This window comes from Cucurbita pepo, chromosome LG19 (genome assembly GCF_002806865.2).
Source record: "Cucurbita pepo subsp. pepo cultivar mu-cu-16 chromosome LG19, ASM280686v2, whole genome shotgun sequence".
Lineage (NCBI taxonomy): Eukaryota > Viridiplantae > Streptophyta > Magnoliopsida > Cucurbitales > Cucurbitaceae > Cucurbita > Cucurbita pepo.
Window position 1 is genome coordinate 811,228 of NC_036656.1, and position 27,116 is coordinate 838,343.

The 27,116-nt window shown below is 37.0% G+C and overlaps 2 protein-coding genes across 2 annotated transcripts; both read right to left on the bottom strand.

Annotated features, from left to right (window-relative positions):
* Nucleotides 1-2,512: 2,512 nt before the first annotated feature.
* LOC111781373 (auxilin-related protein 2-like) lies at nt 2,513-11,543 on the bottom strand. The gene is made up of 8 exons (XM_023661926.1): nt 10,522-11,543; nt 5,385-7,104; nt 5,166-5,301; nt 4,968-5,065; nt 4,698-4,763; nt 3,990-4,079; nt 3,365-3,541; nt 2,513-2,998 (listed from the first exon to the last, which is right to left on the bottom strand). The coding sequence occupies exons 1-8, from the start codon at nt 11,172-11,174 to the stop codon at nt 2,960-2,962; spliced, it is 2,979 nt and encodes a 992-aa protein (XP_023517694.1). The 5' UTR covers nt 11,175-11,543; the 3' UTR covers nt 2,513-2,959.
* Nucleotides 11,544-13,027: 1,484 nt separating this feature from the next.
* Nucleotides 13,028-26,381, bottom strand: LOC111781476 (ultraviolet-B receptor UVR8). Its single transcript, XM_023662089.1, has 13 exons — nt 26,259-26,381; nt 25,826-25,965; nt 24,718-24,904; nt 23,673-23,819; nt 22,754-22,835; nt 20,898-21,053; nt 18,703-18,876; nt 18,162-18,233; nt 16,400-16,471; nt 16,143-16,261; nt 14,668-14,753; nt 14,534-14,586; nt 13,028-13,413 (listed from the first exon to the last, which is right to left on the bottom strand). Exons 2-13 carry the CDS (start codon nt 25,911-25,913, stop codon nt 13,327-13,329), a joined length of 1,323 nt encoding a protein of 440 aa, XP_023517857.1. The 5' UTR covers nt 25,914-25,965; nt 26,259-26,381; the 3' UTR covers nt 13,028-13,326.
* Between the last annotated feature and the right edge of the window lie 735 nt (nt 26,382-27,116).

Sequence of the window (27,116 nt, forward strand, 5' to 3'; positions counted from 1 at the left end):
TCGTAAACAAGGACCGAGACTAACACATAATGCAATGAAAACATGTATAAACGACAATAGTGAAATTACGATAAAATTTTAAAATGTATGAGATGTCCAAGTAGTTTATAAAAGAGGGAACGAGATCTGAATACAAAATAGTTGTAATAACAACCCACGAAAATTTAGAAAACATAATACCCGAGGTCGACATCCCTCTATGGTTGCAGAGCTCTCAATCACCCCTTCACCTCGACCAACGACCTACTTGCAAGTTCTCATTGCATCCTTAACCTAGCAGGTTTCCACGAGCTTTATTCTAGGCCATAGGAAGTTCGAGCCTAGTTTCTACTCCTAGATGAGCATTTTGGGTGCCTTGAAGTTTCGAGCATATTTGATCAGAATCTTACCTTCTAGGGGTCTGTGCATGTTCTACAACCTTTCTGTTTTTGACTTACGTAGCTTGCATTACTTACACAATGAATGACTGATGTCCTGAGTCGAGGAGCTACCTCATAAAATTCTAGTGGATTAGTATAGTGCGGCTAGTCTTAACATCATCCACGGGAGGTTAGCTTGTAGACCTTTCCCACAAGACCATAAAGTCTCCTAAGTTTGAGGGGAGCGATCCCGTGTGCTAGTCAGCTACTAGGTTAACCTATGTGGTCCCACGCCCCTCTCTCAGAAAAGGGTTCACAACTTAGTGGCCCAATTCCCCCGTTCTGGAGACCCCTAGCCATTTCCACTAGTTGGGGCATCTAATCAGACAGTATATCTTTCGACTAAACTAACGTTTTATAAGGTAGTATTTTTTTTCCTCTTTAAAAATTAATTAATTATTTAGGAATTAAAATTAAAAACTATAATATATCCAAAACTAAATAATTGAGCACACAATACAAAGGAAGGAAGTTTCATAGAGAAGAGTTCAAATTTTATTTTGTTTTGAGAATGAACAATAGAATATGTGAATATGAAAAAGAGACAACCACAAAAAAACATGAGACAAAACATAGTGGAGGGGTCTATCAATGTTTTTTATTTTTATTTTTATTTTATGTTTATTGACGTTAATATCGTAATGAATGTCCCAACTACTTACCTGTATCTAAGTATTAAATTCTATCTGAATGAGGAGTGAGCATCGATTAATTGGTGTCGGTGCTGAACTCTAACCAGCACTGACCATTGACATATCCATTTTTATTAATTTTATGGTGGAGGGTTCTGTCGGCTGAGTATCCAGCCAAATAAATAATTGATGTTGTCGGTTTCATCACTTCAGTATAGTTTTAATAATGTTGGTTGGTTGGGGTTTTTGAGCTTATCTTGAGTTAGTCGATCGATCGGTCTTGCATTTAGCAAAATCGATTCCGATTGAAATTAGTTCTAAGGGTTTTTATTTAGTTGGCTCGATTTTTGAATTTTGTTGCTCGCCTAGATATCCGAGGTACAAAATATAAGAAAAAATCAATAAGATAGTCATATATCAATAAGGTGGATAACATAAAATTATGTAAGAGTAAGTTCATATTTCGTTCATTAATTTGTAGAACATAACTTAAAATGCATGCCTACGATCGCATGTTGGATATCTCGGTCATGTGTGTACAAGACGTGTAGTTCATGGTTGCATGCTTGTTTCGAACTCTTTTTACTTGCTTTCTATTAGATAGACATTTATTATTTTTGTTGTATTTATGACCGATCACCAAAATCATGTCTACACCCACAAGGTTAAAATGTCTCAAAATGAAATACAGAGATGTGACTAATCGTCAATTCTTCTCACCTGGGTTATATATTATCAAAGTCGTTATTGTTGCTTACTCACTTTTAACTTACAAAGTTACTTTCTTTAAATTTGTTTTCAATGTATTTTCTCGCTCACGTTTTGTAAAACATTTCTCTCAAACGTGACTCGAGACTCGAGTATACGTTGATATTGTACGCAAAGTGCGAATTTCACACGATTGACTTGTTCGTTGGGTTAGAACAAGCGTCACACAATCGTTGTCTCGTTGCTACAAGAATGCGATTGTGACACTCAACATTAACCATCGACCTATCAAAACCAATTATTTGGGTAATCTACTTGTGTAATCTCTCGTCCCTTTTTAGAACGGGGATGGGTTTAGGCTTTCTCAAAACCAACTATTCCAATGAGATGAAGATGTCTTTTTTTTCTAATGAACACCCACTCTATTCGTACTCGAATGTCTCCTATATCTTATTTGTTCTTTCGTGGGTTCGCTCGAGTTGAACGATGTTGGAAGAGGAGTGTCAAGATACTTAATGGAACCATCATAAATGTACGAGCTCAAGTAGAGCTACATTTGTGAAACATAGCTGTGAAAACAAGCTAGCATAACTTCTATACTAAAACGACTTGCTCTAAGCCATCTAACATGACGACGTTTACCAGTCATCACGACACCCTGAACAACTCGGATTCAATCCCTCAAGTCGTGATCATCCAACACCGTCGAACGAACTTCTCAGAACTTAGAACAAGTGAATCAGACAACAGAGGAAAGGAAAAAAAACCAATTGAAATTTCTTATGTTACTCAAAAGTGTGATTGTGAACACAATTTCTTCTACATATTCACCCAGATTGTACATATCACAAGCAAGAATTGGTGAAGAAATGACTTCATCATCATATTTCTACTTCATATCTAACTCTTCCCCATCATATTACCATTCATTCATACACTGATCTTTCTTCCTTTTTCTTGACTTAGAGCAAAACACCAAGGGGGGGAACCATCATCCATTATACAGGATAAACAAAAAGAATAAGAAACAATTAAATCATATTACCATTTGGAATTCATCTCGTCAACCAAATCACGACGACGCCATGGCTTACTGGTTGCATGCCAAGATGAACTCCGAAGAACACCACCAATATGAAGCTTTCCTTCAAACCAGATAACCATTCTCCCCTTTCCTCTTACAAAAATCATCAAATGAATTTAGAAAAGTTCCTCTGAATTAAATTTGTTCCACGCCTCCTGTCATCACGGTATAGACATCTTTAATAAGTGCAATCGAGATCACAAAATCCGAAACACAACAGAGAAGAGATAGTAGAAACTGAGAGTTTATAGAGACATATTTTTGTTTTTGAAATTTGACTAAGAACTGAAATGTAATTGCAAGTATGGTAAAAAACATATTATCGAAATCGAGTGTAAGTAGGCATAACTAAAAAAATCAGTAACCAACTACAATAAAATCAGACTTCTATTGAAGTGCTCATATAACATCCAATAACTAACAGGAAACATTGTGAAATATCAAATATTGCAGTAGTTGAAATTTTGAGTTAGATTATGGCTTTTCTTATCATTATCAAACTATATATTACTCTGAAGTACCTTTAAAATGTCAAACACCTTCTCAGCAACATACTTTTGCTGAAGAGTGGCACCTTTTTGCTGCACCTTATCGGGGTGAATGCACAGTGTTGCTTTCCTATATGCTTTCTTGACTGCATTTGGAATAACCATCTCAGTCAAAGAAACTGGCTGCCACCCACACTCAGGCCAGAGCACCTATTATAATTCAACAGTGAAAACCAACCAGTCAATCAGAGCAGTATTCTCATGCCATGTTAACAAAGAACAATTCATTCTGATACCTAGCCTCTTATAATACCATTTGAATTCTTTATTCTAAACGAAATGCTTGAAAGGTTCTTTAGCTAATAAATCCACAATGAGTTCTGTTAATATCTTTAATATAGGTACTCACAAAATTGAGGAACACGATGGTTTGGGTTGGATTTATAAGGTGATATTAGGTTAATTTAGATTCAAATCAGTTCAACAAGATTGAATGGGTTCAGTTCAAATGATCATTCATTATTCAAGTTTGAATTGAAAAAATTATGAAGTTAAAATGTTTTGAGGTAAAGAAAGTGAAGGCCCACATGCTCTCAGGATTTATAATGATTTCAGATGATGCAATAAAGCAAAAGTAAAATGCTAACGAAGAACATACATATTGCAAAGTTGATAAAAGAGCACGTAAATTGCCCTCCTTCCCGGCAGCCCAACGCTTGATCTCAGAATCCAGTGTTTCAGAAATTCTCTGCAAACATAATATTGAGGGAAAATCTAATGAAATGCTTGCTTCTTTAAAAAAAAAAAAAAAAAGGTTTCAAATTGCAAGATTGTTCTATGTAATATAACGATATAGAGTGGCAGAAAATGTTAAATAGTTGCTTCCACTTCAACATCATCCGGATATAGCATGGGGAAAAACAAGCAATTTCAAGAATATCAAACAGTTAGTAGCTTCAGATCATGGTAAATTTTTCAGGACTTCCAATTTGAAATTAAGTTCTAGACTGCAGTGACCATCACCTGACTAAAACAAATTTCCTTCCAAGTTTTTTGGTTGGTTTACAAATCAGGTGTCATTACACCATTTTTCTAACCAGATTATATCGAGTACTTCAAATATTTCATTGATAAATCTATGTTCAGTCTCAGAAAATTACGAGAAAAGTAAATGAAAACAAGATGAGGCAGATAACAACAATATAAAAAACTATAACAATATAAAAAACTAGGTTTTCTCCAATCCTCTTGAGCAACACAGATTCAAAACAATAAAACCCGAGTTCTAGCATACACAAAAGATAAATGGATGAGCTCAAAAATGGAAAAGAAACAAAGGCAATAAATATCAAGAACATGCACTCACATGTCTCTCGGCTTGTTCCCTCTGCATTTGAAGATCTCGCTCATTTTTCTCAGCAAGAGCTTTAGCCTGAAACAAAACATACAAATTTGAAAAGGCTCTTTAAAACAGAGCACATTGCAAGGGCAACAGCATAAATAGATTATAATCAAATATAAGTCCATACGGACTATAAAATGTACTACAGTAGTTCTAATCCAAGTGTTTTTATCTCTTTTGTCAGTGTCAACGTGTATTGTAACGCATATTTAAACAGAAAACACACAAGCATACCGCACGTGATTGAACCCTCTGGTGGCGTTCCAACCTGGCTCTTCGTCTTTCCTCACTTTCCCCATCAACTTCCTGGAATTCTCCAGAAGATGGAGGACCTTTGCCAAAACAAACACTAAAAGTCAACGACTGTGATAAAAAAGGTTCAAGTTCTACGCTGAAACTTTGTCAAATATAGTATTCAGATTGTAGAAGTACCTCCAAAAATAGCTGAAAGATCATCAACAATATTAGTGGCTGAAGATGCTTTCCTCAGATTTGATGAAGTGGCAGAAGATGGTTTAGTTGTCTCAGACGCTGGTCTACTTGGAGGTTGGGCATCAAAGAAGTTATCCTGAAAAAAACAATCAGTAGGTAACCAGAGATTGGAAAGGAAGCAAGGGCAGCCTCAGAAGATTTACAAACTCGAGTCCTCACCATAGGGTTGGCCCTAGGCCTAGGTGCACTACTGGCTCTACCCATGCTAAAAAATGACTCAAGGTCATTTTCAGCCTTCTGTTGGCTTGCCCTGGCTGCAGCAGCAGCCCTGTCTCGAGCGTCTACAGCAGCCCTTTCTCGAGCCTCTGCAGCAGCTCTTTCCACAGCAGCTCGCTCTGCCCTACTTCGTGCTTCAGCTTCTGCCCTCGCAACAGAAGCTCTCTCTCGTGCTTCCCTCTCTTTTGCTTCTGCAGCTGCCTTTTCTGCTTTTTCCCGTGCCTCTGCTGCAGCCCTTTCCGCTCTTTCCCGGGCCTCTGCTGCAGCCCTTTCACGAGCTTCAGCTTGAGCTCTCTGAACTGCAGTCCTTTCAGCACGTTCTCGAGCCTCCGCATTTGCCTTTTCAACAGCAGCCCTTTCAGCTTTTAAGCGAGCTTCAGTAGCTGCCCTCTCACGTGCTTCCCTTGTGGCCCTTTCAACAGCCTGTCTGACTTTTATCCTTTCCATCTCAAGCTCCCTAGCTCTCTCCCTTTCCTTCTCTAACCTTCTTTGTTCTTTCTCCCTCTCCTCTCTTTCCTTCTCAAGCTCCCTCGTTCTTTCCCTCTCTTTTTCAACTCTCCGTTTCTCCTTCTCCTTCTCTTCCCTTTCCCTTTCCCTTTGGAACCGTTCATGATCCAAACTCTCCTCATCTTCAACTCTCTCATTTCGCATGCCTTTCTCCTCTCTATCCCAATATACAGCTTCTTTACTTCTAGAAGTTCTTGTACTCTCTCTCTCCCTCACTTCCTTGGCATGCTTAAACTTTGCCTCTGCTCTATCCATTGCCTCCTTCATGGCTGCAGCAGCAGAATTCATCTCTAATTCTTCACTAGAAAGACCGTTGACTTGTTCATCAGCATTACTTTGATTTCTTCCCATGGCAAATTCCTCAAGTTCATCAATTGAAGATACTTGATCTCCCATTGAAGCAGAGGCAGGTTTAGGAATCCGAAAATGATGTGTAGAATTGGGAAATGAAGAAAAGTCATTAGCATTCATCTTTGAACTTCGGGAGCCAGACAAACCCATTCCTTCTTTTGGAACCTGCTGTGGTATAGGAGGTGGTGGTCTTGAAGGGGGTGGTGCAACAGAGGGTTGTGTAAAAAGAGGAATCTCTGATACAGTGAGCCATATTTCATCAGGTTCAACATTATCTTCAAATCTAGATGTATCCCCCATCACATTTTCATCTTTTGAAGCAGGAGGAGATGTTGATTGAGGCATAAATTTGTGAGAATTACTTGAAACTGTAGGAATATCAAACATAGGCTGATCATCTTGTCTATCATTCTTAGCAGACACATCCTTCTTCAAAGGTTGTCCAGAAGTTCTTCCAGATTGTTTTTCCACAGTTTCTTTACTGTTAGAATTTTGAGGCCCAGCAGCATTTCGGTCTACCCTAGGAGGACTCCTAGCCATATCTCTATTACTGCCTTCTGATGAAAATGCTGGGACAGATTTACCAAGGCTAGCAAATGGGTCCATATCATCAAAAGCTTTATTATTTGCATCTGAGGAAGGGTAACCATCAAATTTTGGGCTTTTAAAATTACCAATGTCACTAGCTTCTTCATGTGGGTCACTGTGCTCCTTCGACGTCCCAAACGGGTTTTCCATTGGCTTGGAGGATGTTTTACTCTTAACTGAAGTTGGCTCTGATGACCAGCTAGCTCCTGAGGTTGACCTGAAAATAATATTATAGGAAACATAAGCATCATTCCATTTTTCATTTGCGAGTCAGAACAGCATCCATTAAAAGAAAGGAAAACCCAGTTCCAAAATTTCTGAGTGCCTATGAAACGTTAGAATATACTGCTCTATTTAGGCAGTCTCTTCTTCTATAGTATAGTAAAGAAAGTCCAAATGAGGAAGAAAGTAGTGGAGGAATCTCAAGGGGGATTACATAGTTAATAAAGTACAATAATGAAGCAAACTGACAAAGAAAAAAAGAAGAAGAAGAAGGAAAATGAGCCATGAGACTGCCACGATAACATATTTAAGTACAAGGACTTGAAATTTTGAAGTGAATAGAAATGAATTTGTTATTTTTACCAGCAGACAGCATCATTCAAGCCAACCATCCTCAACTAAAGAAAATGCTCAGCTTGAAGATGCTGTTCATGGTCTAATAGCTGATTATTATTTCAAGCGAATAGAAACGAATTTCAGAGTGTGTTCACTTTCCATGGTAAACCCAGAAACGAGGCACAGGTTTGCCATGGAAAATGCTTTCTATTCAAAGCAGATTTTGATATTTCAAACCTACCCCTCGTTTCTAGGTTTGCCCAGAATTTTGTAAATGCTTCATAGGTGGATATTCATCTCATCATGGTTGCTTTAATCTTCTTGGAGATGAGGAAAATAAAATTCTCATTGAAGCAAGCATTAAGAGTTCCATCCTAAGAATCAAATTAAAAAAAATATAACTAGATCACCTCTACAGAATCCAACTTGGCAATGCTCAAACACTTCAATGTGTAATAAAATCATCAAGGTAAGGAGCTTTGTGACTTCCCTAACTTTTAATTATTTTCCTAATCTCTGTGTTGTCAAAAGGACTAATAAATCATCCAATATCTATTTCACTTATCGGATCCCAACAGATGGCATCAAATATGAAAAAACAAGCCTCCCTTCAAGAGTTCAAAAAGAGATCAACCACCCATCTCTTAATTTGGTTCTTTGTAATCAAGATCACACCCAATCCTTGATCAACTCCTAAATGAAAGCTTTTCTCCTACTACCATTAGCAATTTTGTGAAAGAAATTGGAGTCTTCTCCACCATCTTCAAGCCAATGAGTTCTACATTACTAAGGCCATTGCCTACCTTCTAAGTACATGTCTTGAAGTAGCTCAAGTTTCCATTTTCTCCCAATAGGTGTAAAAATTATATTCATTGCGCAGGGGATGTAGCTCAAGTCACTATCTTTAATTGACTTGGTAAATTTTAACTTTTTCATAGTAGGATCTCCAGAAATCTCCATATTCCATCCCTTCAAACCTTGCTTCAAAATTTTGAGTTTTTCAATTTTAACTCATTCCACCACAGAAGCAATGCCTCTTTTCTAGATTGAGAAGCTGTGATGAGAAAGCCAAAAGTTCTCAGATTTAATAGCATAGGTCCCGAATAAAAGGTATATGCTTTTGGGAGAACTACAAAAAGGATCCATTTCTCTCCTTCCAATAAGCCAAGGAGACAATAGCAGCCACTCATTTGAGACAAGAAACCCTAATATTGGAAACAATTGAAAGGCAAACATCCCTCAATGAAAGCTCACCAATGAATTTGTAAAAATGTCTCATATTACAAGTGATATTTCCTCTAGAAGATTTTTCAAAAGCCCATCTAACAACAATGAATCTCCTGTAATGCACCAACAACCATTACAAAGACCATAAAGATCATAATTTTCTGCCAAAATGATATCAATACCTACCGTTGGTTGGCCAATAAACACCTAAAATCCAACAAGATGTGTTACTATCAAATGAAAACTTTATGAAAAGTGAAAAGACACATACCTCCAAGGACTTCAAAAACTGAGAGGATTTTCTTTCCAAGGAACAAGAATATCAGTAGCAGCTCCTTCAAAGTTAATGAAAGACCAACCTAGTGAGAAGAAGACTGAATCAATATGTCTAATAGAATCCCACACCAAACTGCTTCTCTTTCAATTCCAAGGCCTCTAACATACCAAAAAAGAATCTTCACAAAATAGGGGAAAACTCAATCTGCAATGATGACCCAATGACTAAGTCATAGTTGACAGAGGTATTTAGATTTTTTAATTCTCTGCATTATATCCCAAATGCTTTTTTTTTTTTTTCTATCCACTAACTTTCTTAGTTGATCTCCTCATAGGAATGGTACAGAACACAAGCCTAAATTCTTTAATTGAATGGACAACTGCTCCCAATATTAAATGACTATCTGATAGGGAGGTCAATAGTTTGGTCGAAGAGTGACTACATTGGCCAAGGTTGTAGTTCCGTGCAAAGGAAAAAGAGAGCAAATTTATTCCTCGTTTGAGATATTTATGCCTAATACCACTGCAGTTTTGCTATTTGAAATGTTGCCATTGTAATTAGATTTCGGATTTTTCTTGGTTAGAGAAGGAAGAGTAAATGTGAAACCATCAATCCCATTTTCTTTTCAAGGAGGTTAAAACCTTGGTTGGGAGTATGAACAAGAACTACACAAGGGTAAATCTTCCTCCCTGGGAAAAGATAACATCTTTTTCATTTGTCTAACCTTTTAGAGACTCTCTCAACAACAAGGGACTAGAAATCTGCCTTGTTTGTATTACTTCCCAACAAAAAACGGAGATAACAAATAGAGGCCAAGAATCAACCAAATAAACAAGTCTCTCAACTTTCCTAGAGACTTCTCGGTTTCGTCTACATTAATATTGACAAGAAGGGTCTTCAGTAGATTAATTTTCATTCATACCGCAAGCTCAAAAGACTTTAGAGTACCCATAATATTATCTAGTTCCATCTCCTCAACAGGCCCCAAAAACAATGATATGAACCACACATAGTAATATGACTCAATTTAGTTATGCGGCTGCGAGTTCTAAGTTCTTTGTCTGATGAGAAAAGGAGAGATGAGATCACTTTGCCTAAGATCTTTCAATGAAATAATTCTACCTCAAGGTTCACCATTAATAAAGACCACGAATTTGGGGATATAAATTCTCCAAGAAATTCAATCCAACCCAAAATCCTATTCAACCAAGTGAAAGGCTTTCTCGAGATCGAATTTCAAAACTCAAGACCGATAAAGGAGTATTTGAATTCATTTCAATTAGCATAAAGTCTTCCATAGAATGCCATGTACTCGGTTGAAAGCAGCCCCACAAAACCATGCTAACCTAGAGTCGGCTAGCAAAAGAAGTCAAGAAGAAACAAGCAATTGCATCAAGAGATGTAAAACTACCAGGCTTAACCAACATGAAACATAGTGGAGACAGTAATAAATCATTCCAAAGTGCCAAATCTAGAAAACTTCCCGAACCCAAATTAAGGAACAGGTAATTACAAAGCTTAATTAAACTACAGAACTCTATTTGTAGATTGCACACCATCACCACGTTATACCTGTCACCAGGGGGGCTGCGGCTTCTAAACCCAGGTATCAAATCATCAAAAGCAGGAATTTCTTTATCTTTACTCTGCGTTCCTTTCCCACCCGTACTCTTCGACACACCTTCCGATTTACCAAATCCCCCAAGAAGATCATCGAATGCTGAATCTGCTTTAGGCGGCGAAGACATAGATGAAAACACATCATCATACTGAACTTTCGACGAGCTTCTCAAGCCCGGAATGCCATCAAAGATATCATCATCATACACAGGTTTATCATAAACCGGTGAGCTCGAAGCTGCCGGTTGACCAGAATTACCAGCCCCATGAAATAGGGAGTCAAAATTAACATCCGAATCACCCCCACGATTCTCCGATTTTCTGGAGAATTTCGCCGACCCACCAAGCAAATCATCAAGACCACCAAATTCGCGATTCTCATGAGCACTCATCGATCGATGAAGCGAATCATGGTCATCGGCGAGAGACCCAGATAAGGAATTAGAGGCCTTAGTCGATCGGAAGGAGCCCCGAGATCCCAGATCGAAATTAGGGGAGGTGGTAGCGTTGATATTGGACGTACCCTTTGGAGCAGCCATTGGGGCGGCTTTACCTTGGGGCTTGAATCCATAATTGGTTGCTAGAAGACCCTCAAAGTCGTTCATAACGATAAGGTAATTACAAACAGAGAGCGATTCAAAAACAAAAACAGCGATCCAGAGAGGAAGAAGTCAAAATTTGAAGGGGGGGAAGGGATCGGCGAAGGAAATGAAAGGAAATGAAGAGATCTAAATTCACCGGAGAGAGAGAGAGAGAGAGAGAGAATGAAGGACCTCCTGCAATGAAGTGCAGAGAGGGAAATGGGCGGCAGAATCAGAGGGAATACAATACAAGAATTAAGCCCTCATTTTTTTTGTATTGTGAAAATCTCTCAAAATCAAGATCGGGATGTTGCTGTTGTAAGATAAGATGAGTGTTTTTCATCTGTGGAAATTTTCAACAAACCATTAATTATAGAATTGTTCTTCCTTTTCTTCTTTTAAAAATAAGATAATCACTTCCAACTTCGAAATTAATAACCTTAGATTAAGATTAACATACATTCTGGTCCCGTCTTATTAAAAAAAATTCATTCTTATTCTCACTCCCCATTACCCGTTTTAGATAGTCAGGTTGGAAATTTCTAAGGCTCGAGACTCGAAAAAAATTTCATTTTTTGTTCTTTATGTTTAATGAGAGATTAATTTTAAAAAATCAATATATATATATATAAGCAACCATGTTATTAATTTTTTTTATTCGAAAATAAATAAATAAATTTATTGGACCAGACTAGGAATCCAAATAGATTTTCAATATCGAATCAAATTAAGGATTTCTTGTTTCTTTTGAGGCAGAGTATCACGGTCATGTTTATTCAAAGCGCGTTGTTTGTGGGTGCATGTCGTATGTCTAGATCATGTTTATCTAGGACATATTGTCCATGACTGCATGCTCGTTCCAAACCCTTAACCTGTTTTCATGTTAAATAGGTCTTTACTATTCTTTAAGAGTGTATAATCAGTCACCAAAATCACGTCTACACCGTAGTCAAAACTGTTGTTGTTGTTTATTTACTTTTAGCTTATAGCATCGATTTTTTTCAAATTGTTTTCAATGCATTTCCCTCGCTCATGTTTTCTTAAAACAGTTTTGCATTTCCCTCGCTCATGTTTTCTTAAAACATTTCTTCCAAAACGTAACCTAAGTCTCGGTCATACATCAAGGTTGTCAGCAAAGTCCAATTTTCGTATGCTAACTTGTTCACCGAATTTGAATTTTCTTAACTCATCCTTTTCCTACCCAGAGTTTCATATTTTCAGAGAAACGATTAGAATTTTTAACCAAATTAATTTTTTTTTGAAGTTTTCAAAACTTGACTCGGTAAAAAAAAAAAAAAAAAAAAAAAAAAAAAAAAAAAAAAAAAAAAAAAAAAAAAAAAAANATATATATATATAACAAAACAAAGAAATCTACCACAAAAAAAAAAAAACATTTATATGCTTAATTTTTTTAAAATTTCAAAACGAAAAAAAGTAATTTACGAAAGAAATTGGGCAAATCATTATAATTCAAAAGTAGTATTCACAATTAACCCTAACATTAATAAAACATAATAACGAAACGAAAATATACACACTAAACCCGAACATAATAAAGCTTGCAATGGTAACAATTCTACGCTAAACATTTTTTAAACAGATAACTAACTGTTCCACTCGATTAAAACATACAATTTATATTCTCAACCATAAGATCAACTGTTCCACGGGATAACCATGTCCAAATATCCGTAGAACTTTTGTAAACATATAATATCAACTTACGCATAATTCAATCAATTAAAACATACAATATTTATATTCTCAACCATAAGATCATTAACTGTTCCACTCGATAACCATCGAGACATTTCAATTATCAACAGGTTATCGAGAAAGCCAATCAAAACTTCGTCGAAATACCAAAAACTGCAAACTGTTCTCAAAGTTCATTCTGGATTAGCTCAGAAGCTGCAATTTACAGACAATGCTACAAAGAAGGGGAGGAAAAAAGGCATGTGATTGTGTAGCAAGGTTAAATTTGATGCCATAGTATCAACAGAAGCAAAGAACATGTAGTACTGAGGCTAGCTAAAGCCAAGCTAAATTAAGCTGTTATATGGTGTCATAGCTCTCTTAGGTCTACAAACTCGAGACTAGATTTCTAAGAAATGGATGGAATTTACAATAATCAAAGCGTGGAACATCTTTTCAAGACGTTTTAAGTTTCGGGAAATCAGACACGTAACCTTTTTACATCAGTTTCGGGGACGTTGGCATCGCTCCCGTTACCCCTCACGGATCCTATTGATGGCCCCTGCACCTGAACAAACAATATCGTATATAGCATTAAAACCTGTGTTTCTCATCGTATACTTCATTCATATCTTACTCATAAGCTACGTATATCGGGAGTATCATTCGATAAAGTCACGATAATAGTATTATTTAATAACCTTACTTCAACATGACCTGTTCTATAGGTTGTACAACTCTGTCCTTACGAGCCAGTAACATTAACCCTACTCTACTTCTGTGGTAAGAACTTGAGATGTTTGATGATACCCTTCGAGGTCCTACGTCCAAGTCCCCTATTTGAACCTCGGAACTTAAAAACTCTCTCGGAGTTGGTCTCGGAGAGAGCAGAGGCTTTCTAGGGAATGGGACTTTCGGCTCCTAGCACGATGGAGCTTTACCAAGTCCAAGTTTCAACAAACTTTGACACAAACGTCAAGACGAACTTTGAGTTTCTAACTCTACGAAGGCTTGCTAAGCCTGGGTTTGGGTGAACTCTGAAGGTTACGATCTTCGGGTCTTTAGCCTACCAAAGCTCCAACAAATCCATTTTGGACACAAATTTCAAGATGAACTCTGAGAAGGACGAACTTTGGTCCAAACGCTGAGACAAACTCAAGAAAGGACGAACTTTAGATTTCTAACTCTCCAAAGCTCGAATAGGTCAGAGTTTGGCTCTCCAACAATCAAGTTATTAAATACATAAATGTGTATATATATGGATAAAATATGAAAAGCTTAATCATATCATCACAATTTGATGATACCCAGACTTCAGAATAAGAGAGCACCCTACAACATTGACTGATCCCACCAAAATTGAAATGAATTTCTACTTAAAAGTAATAAAATAAGTACAAGCAATTCTCGTAGTAGGTTGCATCCGAGCCATTTAATCAAGCCTTGAACAAATTCGATTGTGGAGTGATTCAACTTAGAACAAGGTTCCAATTCTAGATCTCTGGGTCAATTCGAATTTTATATAAGGAGGTGTTAATTTCTTTGATTCAAGTGTTCTTGCTTCAACAAAAACTTAGATCGTTGGGCTTAGAATCAGGATTGGCTTATCAATTATACCCACGGAATATTTTACAAACCAAGCAATATTATGTGAAAAAAATGAAAATACCAATTAAAACTAAGCTTACAGGTTCATCAGGAACAATCGCATATCTTTCTATTGGAGATACCCAAGTTTTTCCTACACAAGAAACAGCATAAGGAAGCAACAAGTTAAAATTTTTACATCAAACACATTAGCAGGTGTTGAATAAAGCAGTACCTGAAGATGAATCTAAGTTTGAGGATGCAATATGTTGTCCCCTACAACCATCAACGCTTAAAGCTTCGAGGATCAACGGTGCGTTCCTTCGATTAAAGAACAGATATCATCAGTTCTAATGGACAACTTTGAGTAGACTAAGAGTTAAGCCGCCATATCATGAAACTTGCAGTATCTTACAAAGCCAACAATGAAACTTTTGTTTTATAAGAGCTGAGATTTTATATGAAAGCCAAGAAATGGAGGGTTAATCTCTTGTAATTAGCTTACTTTTTCAGTTATAAAGATTGTTGGAGATTCTCCCTTAATGTTTGGTTGCATCAAGACGAAAATAAGATACAGGAAAAAGAAACGCACAACACGAACAAAAGTTGAGCTAACATTTAAAGAAGCTATATGAAATAAGTGGAATGGATGTAACGACCCAAATCCACCGCTAGTAGATATTGTCCACTTTGGGCTTTCCCTTTCGGGCTTTCCCTCAAGGCTTTAAAACTCGTCTGCTAGGGGAAGGTTTCCACACCCTTATAAATGGTGGTTTGTTCTCCTCCCCAACTAATGTGGGACATCACAATCCACCCCCCCTTCGGGGCCCAGCACCCTCACTGGCACTCTTTCCTTCCTCCAATCGATGTGGGACCGCCCCCAAATCCACCCCCCTTTGGGGCCCAGCGTCCTTACTGACACACCGCCTCGTGTCTACCCCTTTGGGGAAGAGCGAGAAGGCTGGCACATCGTTCGGTGTCTGGCTCTGATACCATTTGTAACAACCCAGGCCCACCGCTAGCAAATATTGTCTTCTTTGGGCTTTCCCTTTCGGGCTTCCCCTCAAGGCTTTAAAACGCGTCTGCTAGGGGAAGGTTTCCACACCCTTATAAATGGTGGTTTGTTCTCCTCCCCAACTAATGTGGGACATCACAATGGAAGATAAAATTTGTAACGGCCCAAGCTCACCGGTAGCAGATATTGTCCTCTTTGGGCTTTCCCTTTTGGGCTTCCCCTCAAGGTTTTTAAAACGTGTCTGCTAGGGAGAGGTTTCCACACCCTTATAAAGAATATTTCCTTCTCCCCAACCAACGTGGGATCTCACAATCCACCCCCCTTTAGGGCCCAGCGTCCTTGTTGGCACTCGTTCCCTTCTCCAATCGATGTGGGACCTTCCAATCCACCCCCCTTCGGGCCCAGCGTCCTTGCTGGCACACCACCTCATGTCCACCCCCTTCGGAGCTCAACCTCCTTTTTGAGCTTTCCCTTTCAAGCTTCCCCTCAAGGTTTTTAAAACGCGTCAGCTAGGGAGAGGTTTCCACACACAAAAATGTTTCGTTCTCTTCTCCAACCGACATGGGATGTCACAAGATTGAAGCAAGATATCCATACAAAAGCAATACCAAAGTTCTTAAAAAGAATACTGCAAAAGAAATAATATAAGCATTTTGCAGAACATGTATATCAGTCCAAACAGCCATATATATCACCTGTCCACTGATTCTCCATGTCCAAGCTGCCCATTTGTACCTCTACCCCAAGAAAACACATTTTGCTTATCAGTAACAGCCAGTGTATGCCTCCATCCACACGAGATCTGAATTACTTTCTGTTAAAAGAGCAAGGAAGATCAAATATCAAACAAAGAGATATCATGTCTCCTAACCTATAAAGGTGAAAATATTCACATAACAAAAATATCTGACAGGCTGAAAAAGTTACTAGAAGCTCAGAAACAAGTATATACCTGATCCGATGGGAAATTTATTTGCTTGGGAGAGCAATGATCAACATTATCACCAACTCCAACCTGCCCGAACTGTACACGAAGAGAGAAAGACACGAGAACGATTAAATTTATGTCTAAACATGGATTTATTTAGAAGTATCAAACTTAGTTTTCCTTAATTTATTATGCAAATTCTTCATGACACATCACATTATCCATTAATTCTTTTAACAAGAAAAAAATCTAATGAATATATGAAATGTACAAAGAATATATGTAGATGATGCTTATCGAGTAGACCTATGTGATGAGTTATAAAAATCAATCCCATCTTCAGAATCGCTAATTGATTTGAATATCACGCGCCCGATGCTTTTCAGCTAGTCCCCCTAACTCGAGGTTGAGTTATTTTCCAAGGGAGAGGAAATCTAATATGAATTTTAGTTAATTACTTTTCAGTTATGCCTTGTTAGCAAGGCTAATATGAATTGTAGTTACACAGTAACCTACAAAGTTTGGTATAGACGTTAAGCCACAGTTTGGTTTGCTAGGGACAGTTATGAGCACATAGTCTAAGTTTCCCTGTATAGGATTATGTTCGACAAGAGCCTACAAGTTAGTTGCTTACTGAGTATATACTCATTCTATGTTATTCTATTTTTTTCAGATGGAGTGTAGACCACTGTTGATGGCGGGCGCCGGAGCCGTGCAGCTGCAGGGATGCCTTTTAGATCAAGTCTTCTTCCTTCTTGTCATTTTTCTATTATTTTAAATGCTACTTCTCGAAGCTCATGTATTTTTGTAAACAGTTTTGATTTGACTCCATGGATATTACCTTTAAACTACTTATATGTCGGTTTTGAATGCATATTTAAATTTTAAAATCCTTGAGTCTCCCGTTTTACAAACGAAAATTTTACCGCCCTTTTTACCCTTGAATGTACATAACGACCTATTATTCGAGGTATCAAAGATCAGGTCGTTACAATACATCTCTTTTGTAAATTTCAAACATCAATAATTTCATTTTCATATTGTTAGTGAGAAACTACATCAAGGTTTTGTCTACAAAGTACATGAAAACTGTAGAAAAATCAAGAAAAATTTCTACAAAAATCTTTAAATGGCGAGTTCGAATAGATTACCTTTGAAATAAATTGAGCATATATATCCTCCAGCTTGAGGGGAGTGTTACGGTATATGTGTGAATGTAGGGAGCATATTAATCTTTAGTCTTTCCTGTAATTTTATTATTCTTAGTTTAGGGCTTTCACGTTTGCCTAAATATATTCAACTCCTCTAATATATAGAATAGATGGAAATCTTCCATATATTGGTCTCTTTCTGTGAGAGAGCCCACATTGGTTGGAGAAGGGAACGAATCATTCCTTATAAGGGTGGGGAAACCTCTTCCTGCGTTTTAAAACCTTAAGGGGAAGCCTAGAAGGGAAAGCCTAAATAGGATAGCGGTGGGCTTAGGTTGTTATAAATGGTGGTAAAGCCAGACACCGGGCGGTGTACCAACAAGGACGTTGAACCCCCAAGGGGGGTGGATTGTGAGATCCCACATCGGTTTGAAAGGGGAACGAAGCATTCCATATAAGGGTGTGGAAACCTCTTCCTAACAGACGCGTTTTACAACTTTGAGAGGAAGCCCACAAGGGAAAGCCCCTTAAAGAAGACAACATTTGTTAGCGGTGGGCTTGGGGAGTCACAAAACAACGAACTACTTACCATAATTATAAATTTATAACGGATAACAAGTGGAGAATCGACGAACCTTATTCCAGCCCCATCCGTAAAGTTTCCCATCAGTTGTAAGAGCCATTGTATGCCTCCAACCACCTGATATCTGAAATTTTTAAGACAACAGTGCCTTCTTTTACAATTTTGTAAGAGAACATTAAAAGAAAAGAGGTAAATGCGTCAAAATAAAATATGAGAATTGATAATTCGTAATGAAATCAGATGTCACAGCAAAAGAATCCTCAAAGAAATTTACTCAAATCAGTTTCATTTCAGCACCATTCTTTCCACCAATCAATACATTGCATAATCAAATATAAAAACATTAATNGCACTAATACTCTCCTCGATCTACCTCTAAAACCTCCTGTCGACCCCTCGATAATCATACAAAGGAAGCTACTAATTTTTTACTTACACAATTAAGAAAAGAATTCAAACACTAATGCTATCAATTTCTTAAGGGTGGAGAAGAATCGCTGTAGAGTTCCCAAGAATTTATTCTCCTGAGAGTACGATTAGTACGATTAGACATGCATACACGAGATCTAATATAATAACTGCAGAAAAGCCACCTGAGAAATAGAATCCCCACGTAACGCTTCTAGCCTGTGAGGCACGAGGCGATCCTCAAAATCTCCATGTCCTAGTTGTCCATATTTGCTCCATCCATATGTGTATAATCCGCCCGAAGAGGAAACTGATATAGTGTGCCGCCATCCACAAGCAACCATCACCATCTTGTCATCCTGCAACGTAAGTTTTGCAAGATAGTACACGAGGCAGACAGAAGAATAAGTCAATAAAAATCATGAATTACAAATTCTCCATGGAATGAATTTTAGGGCCTATTCTCAGCATCTGATCCGCCTTCATTTTTATGCTTCTAAGTTATGGGGTTCTATGATTACATTATATCTCAGAAGACAGAAAATTCATTAACTAAAACCTTCCATGACTATTGTCCTTCATTTTCAATTCAATAATTAAAATTCTGAAAGCATGGAGTGATGTTATCTACAAAAATACAATATTAAATGTAGTCAAACAGAGCATTCTATACCACTTTAGCCATTATCAATCTTCACAAGATCTTCTAAACAAAATTTTAATTCATCTTCAGCCAACAAAGAACTAAAAAATTAAAAATTACAACTTATACCAACAACTTGGACCTTTCTAACTTTATAGTGAAGCGTGTTTAGCTAGGAGCAGTCCTATGTTGGATGACGTCTTAAGAATTTTCCTACGAAACATGTGAGTGAAGACAAAGCATGTTAAAAGGACATGAGTTGGTTTGTGGGAATAGTCTTCGCTCTTGGAAGCAATTGAAGAAAAGTAGGTAACGTAGTCATGTCGCATGAGAATGTTGGGGCCATCAAGTGTGGAATCAAGATTCCAAATCCTAGTTCGAATCTTGGGCATGAGGCATTACAAATTGTATCAGAGTGAAACCTCTCCTAGTAGGATGTAGGTTGGGGATGAACCAAGACAAAAGTTGGTGGGCATGTGATGCCCAAGTAAAGGAGAGGTACATGAATGAACAGAGATCACATTCGAACAGAGCAATCCTAAGAATATAATGATTAAGAAAAGCTTAAAAGAATTGAGAGTTAATCCTTATACCAAAAAGGTGCANTCATATTGAAGCGTGCTTAGCTTGGAGCAATCTTATATTGGGTGACCTCCTAGGAATATTCCTAGAAAGCATGTGAGTGAAGACAAAGCATGCTAAAGTAACATATGTTGGTTTGTAGGATAATCTTCACTCTTAGAAGCAATTCACGACAAGTAAGCAACATGGTCATGCCGTGGGATGCAAGGAAAATATAAGAGCTATCATGTAGAATCGAATTCCAAATCCTAGTTTGAAACTTGGGCATGGGGAGTTGCAGTCTAGACCCCAATCCTTCTAGAGGTTTCTCTTGTCGTTCCTACTTTCTTTTTCGATGTCGCTCCTTCCTCGTTAGCTACTCCTAAGGCTTATATTTTTGGATCTCTTTTGAAGAAGTGAAGCTTTGAAGCTTTTTGCATGGCAAGTTTTACTTTGAAAGGTTAACACTTAGGATCATGCCCAAAGGCACTCTTCCTTTTCCATTCAATGTTCCATTCAAAATAATCCAAATCAGAATATTAATTCCTTTAGGACTCCTTGATTCCCAAATGGCCTAAAACAATTCATAATTAATAGGAGAGCCCGAGGCTACGTGGTGAGACACGGAACTAATAGAAAATCTGCCCGAAAAAACAAGTAACTAGCGTTGAGCCATCTACCAAAGGATCCAATAAACCCAACAAAGATTGAAAATCTAGGATTTACTCATCTTTTAAAAGTCTTCTGTACAAAATATTCCAAGACAAATTAAAAATCCCAAAAATCCGAAATCGAGACATTAGGATATGAAGAAATCATAAAGAGCTGATGACAACGGATCCTTAAAAAACCATCAACACACCAAACATCATGCCAGAAGAAAATACATTTTCCATTTTCCAGTTTAAAGACAGCAAAGGATTCATTGTATGTTCTTAAATGAATATTCGTACCACAAATATGACAATATTTGCATCGTTATGACAGATAACTCGATCTTAGCAAGACTCCCTATTCTTGTATTGCATGTTTCATGGATTAAGTGTTAATCCCAAAGCATTAATAAAAAATGACCATAGCCACCAGATAAATATTATTAATCATTCACTTAACTGGAACCTTAAATCATTATTTATTGGGATAAAAAGGATAAAGAATGCAAAATTTTCAACATACATCAACAGAAGAAACTTTCTGGGGCACCAATCGATCATTTCGGTCACCTAATCCCAAGTTTCCATACCGACCCCAGCCCCATCCAAAAAGCTCTCCATCTTCTGTCACAGCAGCAGTATGTTCAGCACCTGCAGCTACCATTTTTATGGATATTCCCTACAACAGAAGTTTAGTTACAATGACAATTTTAGAAAGAAAAAAAAAATTACAAAATGAAAGAGTTCTTCAAATTATATTTAATATTTCATAAACAAATTTGCATCACAAAGACATTGGATTAGATCACAGTTTGAATACACTAAATAAATAAAAATAACAATCAAATTCCCACTCATATAACAATACAGCGAGAACATGAACTGCTGCAGATGATCATAAAATGCATGCAGAATGTGATGCTTGAATGCATGAGGTTGTAATGTTGCGCCTATGAATATAATCATGGCAGTGGCAAGTAAGTCAAATTTGGTATATGTTTCCCTATTATAGTTCTTAAAAAAATCAAAACTATAGTTAGAAAAATGTTCATTTTAACATCAAAGCATATTTTGTTCCTAAGGTCACAGTAATCTTCTAATTAACATTTCTCTAATCATTAGAAAATGTTGAATATTTTAAGAAATGGAAGTGTATGTTTCGAGAAAATCGGTCATCTTTACGGACTAAATTATGAGATAATGGGATTAAGTTATAATAGCTAATTAACCTTCCGCTTACAATAAAACTTAATGAACCTGCAAACTAATCCTAGACAGCCAAAAGTCTAAAACAAAATAAATATTATAATTCCGTATTGCACCCAATAACAAGCTGACATCAGTTCTATCTCCCTTAAAAGAAACCGATCCTCGAGTTGTTAAATATCAGAAGCTTAAATGTTAAAATCATTTTAGATGCTGAGATCAGATGGTGATAGGCCACCAGTTAGCTGTTTATCAGAGAGAGAAGGGAGAAATAGTTAAGGTATATGTCTATATGTGAGTCAGTTAGTTGAAGGCCCACTTGTAACTCAACAACGGGAGTTCATGGAGTAGGGAATATCAGTAGATGTGAGGGGGTCTAAGGGAGCTTGTATGCCTTAATTGGTAGTGAGATAGAGGAACGGCCCCAAGAGCTTGTATGTCATATGGGAACTCATGGCTGGAAACAATCCTTGTGGTTTTGATATCCGGTAGGAATAAGAAAAATCAAAGTCCAGGTTGGTTGGTGAGACTAGTGATAAGAAACTATCTAGCTTGGTTCGGAGAGCACTTGTTGGGTTAAAGATTTTTTTGTTGCTAAATGTTACGGCCTAAATGCTAAACTATTGACCCTACTTGTTCGGATGGGTGTTCACCCCAAAGTGTTCCCGGGGAAAGCACGGGAGCTCGATAATCTTCTCCATGGTTTGTACTTTTTGTGGGAGGATTCCTATTTCATTAATAAAGAGAAAGGATACAAAAGAGAGGACAAGAGGTCCTTACAACACCAAAATCCCATGGAGTCCTAACCAAAAGGCTGATAATAAAAAAAGCTATTAACGTGAGAGTAATAATAATACATAAAGATCCATCAATTTGTAACTCCATAGAATTTGCAAGAACTTAATCCTTCAAGAAATAAAAATATACAATCAAGGTCGAGGTCGAGGTCAATGAGTTATATCCAATGAAGGATTTCACATTAAAAATTTAGTCCAAATACCGTTTTTCATATCTCATTATCCAATGACATATTTCGCGCTTACATATCTTGATCTAGATATAAAAACAACAACGGTAGATCACGAGAAGCATTCGAGGATAAAGTGTAAAATTTGTAAGCACAAGAAGCATCACGAGAATATCCATTTGAAATAGCAATAGAAACGATACTACCTGAAATGCTTGGATTTTCTGCGGCACAAGAGCATCTTCAGTGGTACCAAGACCAAGTTGACCATTTTGATTCCTTCCCCAACTTCATCCATATACAACCAAATACAGAGTAAACCATATACTATAAAGTATTAAAATAAGATATAAATATGCAGAAATAAATTAAGAAAACAGATAAGTAAGTCATATAAAGACTAAATAAATCCAATTGCGATCACGGTGTAACTTGACCTTAAACAAAGCTCCAGAATGTGCACGGACAAATTTTTTTTCGCCCCCTTTTCGTGATGAAATAAAAAGTTGGTCTATACAAATAAAAGAACACAAAAGCGAGGACAAAAAAAAAATCCACTACTAAAATAAACCAATATAAGGGGACAAAATTGAATATTACAAAAAAAGGCTCAATTTTGTAAATAATAAGAGATGATAGACGATTCTAAAATTCCTTACGCTATACACCGAAAATGAGACATTAAACCTACCCAAATCCCGTACTTCCTCCTCTAAGAACTCTCGAAACCTCTAAACATTCCCCTATACCTCTCGAGCCAAATATTACACAGAATGGAACGGTCTCTCCCTTATCTCAAAATACCTTCATGATCAAATGGCATAAACTATTACGATTCAACATCAAGCTCTCATTGGTAAATGAAAGAACACAATGGCATCCGAAAAACCAGTCCAAAAATGAGGGGGTCAAGAATGTTGAAGTTAGCGTTTATCATAATGTCACTGCACAAAATTACATTTTTTTAATTTGTCAAACTAGACCATAATTAACTATCACAAAAAGGAAAATAATAATCATCATAATACACCCCGAAACCGTAAAAAATGTTGAGTTACACAAAAATGATTACCTTGAGATAATTGATAAAATAAAGTCTATAAGAATTGGGAAAATACTACCAACCTCTGCACCTCGCCTTCCATAGTAACCGCCAAGCAGTGGCTATCTCCACAAGCAATTTGCCTTATCCTAAGACCATGCAGTGCTTTAATTGGCTTTGGTGTGAACAGGTCACTAGAATTACCATGACCTAACCTCCCAAAGTCACCCCTGGAAATCAAGTTAAAGAAAATAGTCAATAAGATACATCTCAGCAATAGTATTAAAACATAGCGACTTCACCAACTTAAAGAAGGACCCAAATTCGAAGTACCCCCCACAAAACTAAATCCAAAGGAGGTCAGGAAAAGTTTAAAAGTATTGATTTAGTGTACTTAAAATGTTTATGAAGACCCAGTCAGAGTGATTCTTTACAGGTTTCAAACTATTTCAATTATTACAATGATATATGTCTCCAAAAGCCACTGATTTTTTCTTCAATGAGTAAAATTGGTCTTGGCAATAAGGTTAAATCAAATCCTTGGATATAAAGTCTGGTGTGTTTTGTTCAGATCTCTTCTTCACTATATTTATTTTTCTCTCCATAAAAGAAGTATGTTAAGCCAGTGTTTCATTCATCAGCCATACCTACATGGGAACTTGAGTGAATGCAGGTTAGAGAACTTAAGTGAAGGTGGATTGGATGGTTCAGTATGTGACTCTATTGTGACTGAATTTTGGCTAGAATCTGTAGTAGGAGTGGACTCAATGGTTGGATTTAGAGTGTCCAAGGGATCCACTATTTCCTAAGGACTCTCTTCAACTACAACTTTCTCCCCCTGAATAGAGGCTTCGGAGAAGAAAGGTTTATGCTTGGTAAATGTCACGTCAATCGAGATGTACGATTTCCTAGATGGCCTTTTATAAAACAAAAAAACTAACGAAATCGTGAAAAATATGGAAGTTGACTATCTAATTTCCTTATTTAATGGAATTACACCAATATTCCTTAAATTAAGGTTATTCTTTCCCCATAAACTATTGACTTTATGTAGAGATTGTCTATCGTAAATATTCTAGTAAGTAAATAGGACACTACAAAAGTGAGTGCCAAAGTGTAGTCACTTACCATCCCCAACTATAAACTTCTGTACATGCTTCAGAATAAGCTATTGTATGATCAGCTCCACAAGTAACAGATATTATTTCATGGCCGTCCAATGCACTCAATTGGGTCGGTGAAAGTCGATCTTCAGCATCTCCATGACCTAATTGGCCATCTTCTCCACGACCCCAAGAACAAACAACATTTCCAGCTGCACACCATCCAAAGAACGATTAATATCCATGACGAATGGTTAAATGTGACTGCAATCCTTTCTTGTTACAGCAAACAAAAACATTGCCTAGCTGATATGAAACTACGAAAAGGAGATACCGTCGTTGTAAATTAGCTCCGAACTAAAACAACATTGTGAATGGAAAGTCATGTGTGACATGGAGAATAAACGTTTAGTCTATGTGAGGATTTTATCAAACTATACGGACTAATTCTAACATTTAAAACCATAGGAACTAAATTCCTAACTTTTTCGAAACCACAGAGACCAAATTAGTAATTTAACCGGATCGGAGTCCGTTCTTATATTTAGTTTTGGGATTCTTTTATGGGCTTGTTTTTGTATGCCTCTGAACATAAAAGCTCCATTTCTTATCCAAAAATGAAGATACATTCTGTCACTTCTGATATTCAAGACATTGTAACACATTGCATAAGTTTCATAGAAAATCATATAGAAAATGAAGCTTTCATGGGAAGAAACAAAATAACACAAAAAATGCATTAAAAACCGAATCAAAAGTGCCAAAACAAAGTACAAACGATCATTACAAAAAGGGATTCAATCTAAAACACTTGTCCTCATAAAAATTTACAAAAACCATTTGATATCAACGCCCAAAATGAGGCATTGAACCTAAACAACAGAGACCCACAAACCCAAGAAGAATCAGTATCCAAAAAGATCTAACCCTATCAAGAACAACAATAGCTATTCGAAGTCAACCAACGCCCGATGAACAGACTCACACATCATCATAGAACGACGGTGCCTCACCTAACCCATTTTCATCATTAACTTAGAAATAAACAGATCAAAATCTTCTTTGTCAGCACCGCACATTGATCTACCAGAACAATAGCAAGGAAATTGAAGAGAAAAAGCAAAGTAGCTTACAAAGAAGAGCAACCGAGTGGCTAGCACCGGCAGAGATGAAAAGAACACGACGAACAGGAGAAGTCGCTTCCATCACCACCTCAGTCATTTTCGCTCCGTTCCGAGAATCCAAATCTCAATTTCGTTTGCTTGAGTGATGCCTTCAAAAACAGTACGGAACAAGGACAAAAAAAGCTTAAAGAGATGGGAAAAAAATGGGAGTTAGGGAAAGGGAAAATCAGTAATTGATAAACAGTGAGAAACCCATATGGAATTTGTGCCTCAAAACAAGAAATTGGACAGAAAAAAGCCAAATAAAACCAAAATTGAGAGAGTTAAAAGAAGGGGAAAAAAGTATTTATAATGATAGAGACATGGATATCATTATTTGAAGAGGAAAGCTGCAGCAAACCAACCACCACCCACTGCCGACTGACCAACATTTAAACTGTACCTCACATTCGCAGTGGCTGAGATTGAGAATTCAAGTGGGAATTAGAGAAAATAAGGAAGGGGACTGGACAAGAGCATATGGGCATTGGGCACACCCATGATGAAAGTGGCATTCAATGCGGTGGGGTCCGACCGTGGTTTCTTTCGCCTTCATTTCTCTGCTCGTAGTTTCTCAATCCGACAAATTGTTTCTTTTCTTCCATTCTCCAAAAGACTGAACCAGAAGCTTCGTTTTCCCTTTTGGTTACTTTGTGGCTCAACTACAAATCTTCAATTATGGAACTCAAAATTGCACTAATTACTCACCTTGTTTCAGTGATCAGTGGGAGATTTATAAATCATAATCCATTTCAAATCAAATGATTATTATAATTACTTATGATCCAACCTACAAACTCAAAATTTTAAGGGATTAAAAAATTAAAATCATTTTTTTGGTACCAGAGAATAAATGGAGTTGGAATTTATGAGAACGTCTCGATTATATGTCGTTTTATCATATTAATTATATAGAACGATAGACTAAAGTGAACGTAATTGTACGCTGATTGATACTTTTTTCCGAATTTCTTGTACTAAAAAATTATATATAATAGTATAATATTACAGATAAGTATGTAATAGTGAAAAATCCACATTTTTAGACCGTAAGTTTGCGAGTCAGACATTTGAGTTCATCAATTTAAACCCTTTTTGAATTAAGAATTTAGGTCCATCAATCTTGTGAGCGAAGATATCAAGGAGTATAAGCAAGTAAACCATCTCAAACAATCTTATTGTTAGGACTAAAATTGGATCGAGAGGACAGATACATATTACAAAGGAAATTAGCAAAACTAACGGCAAATAATTCAAAGCA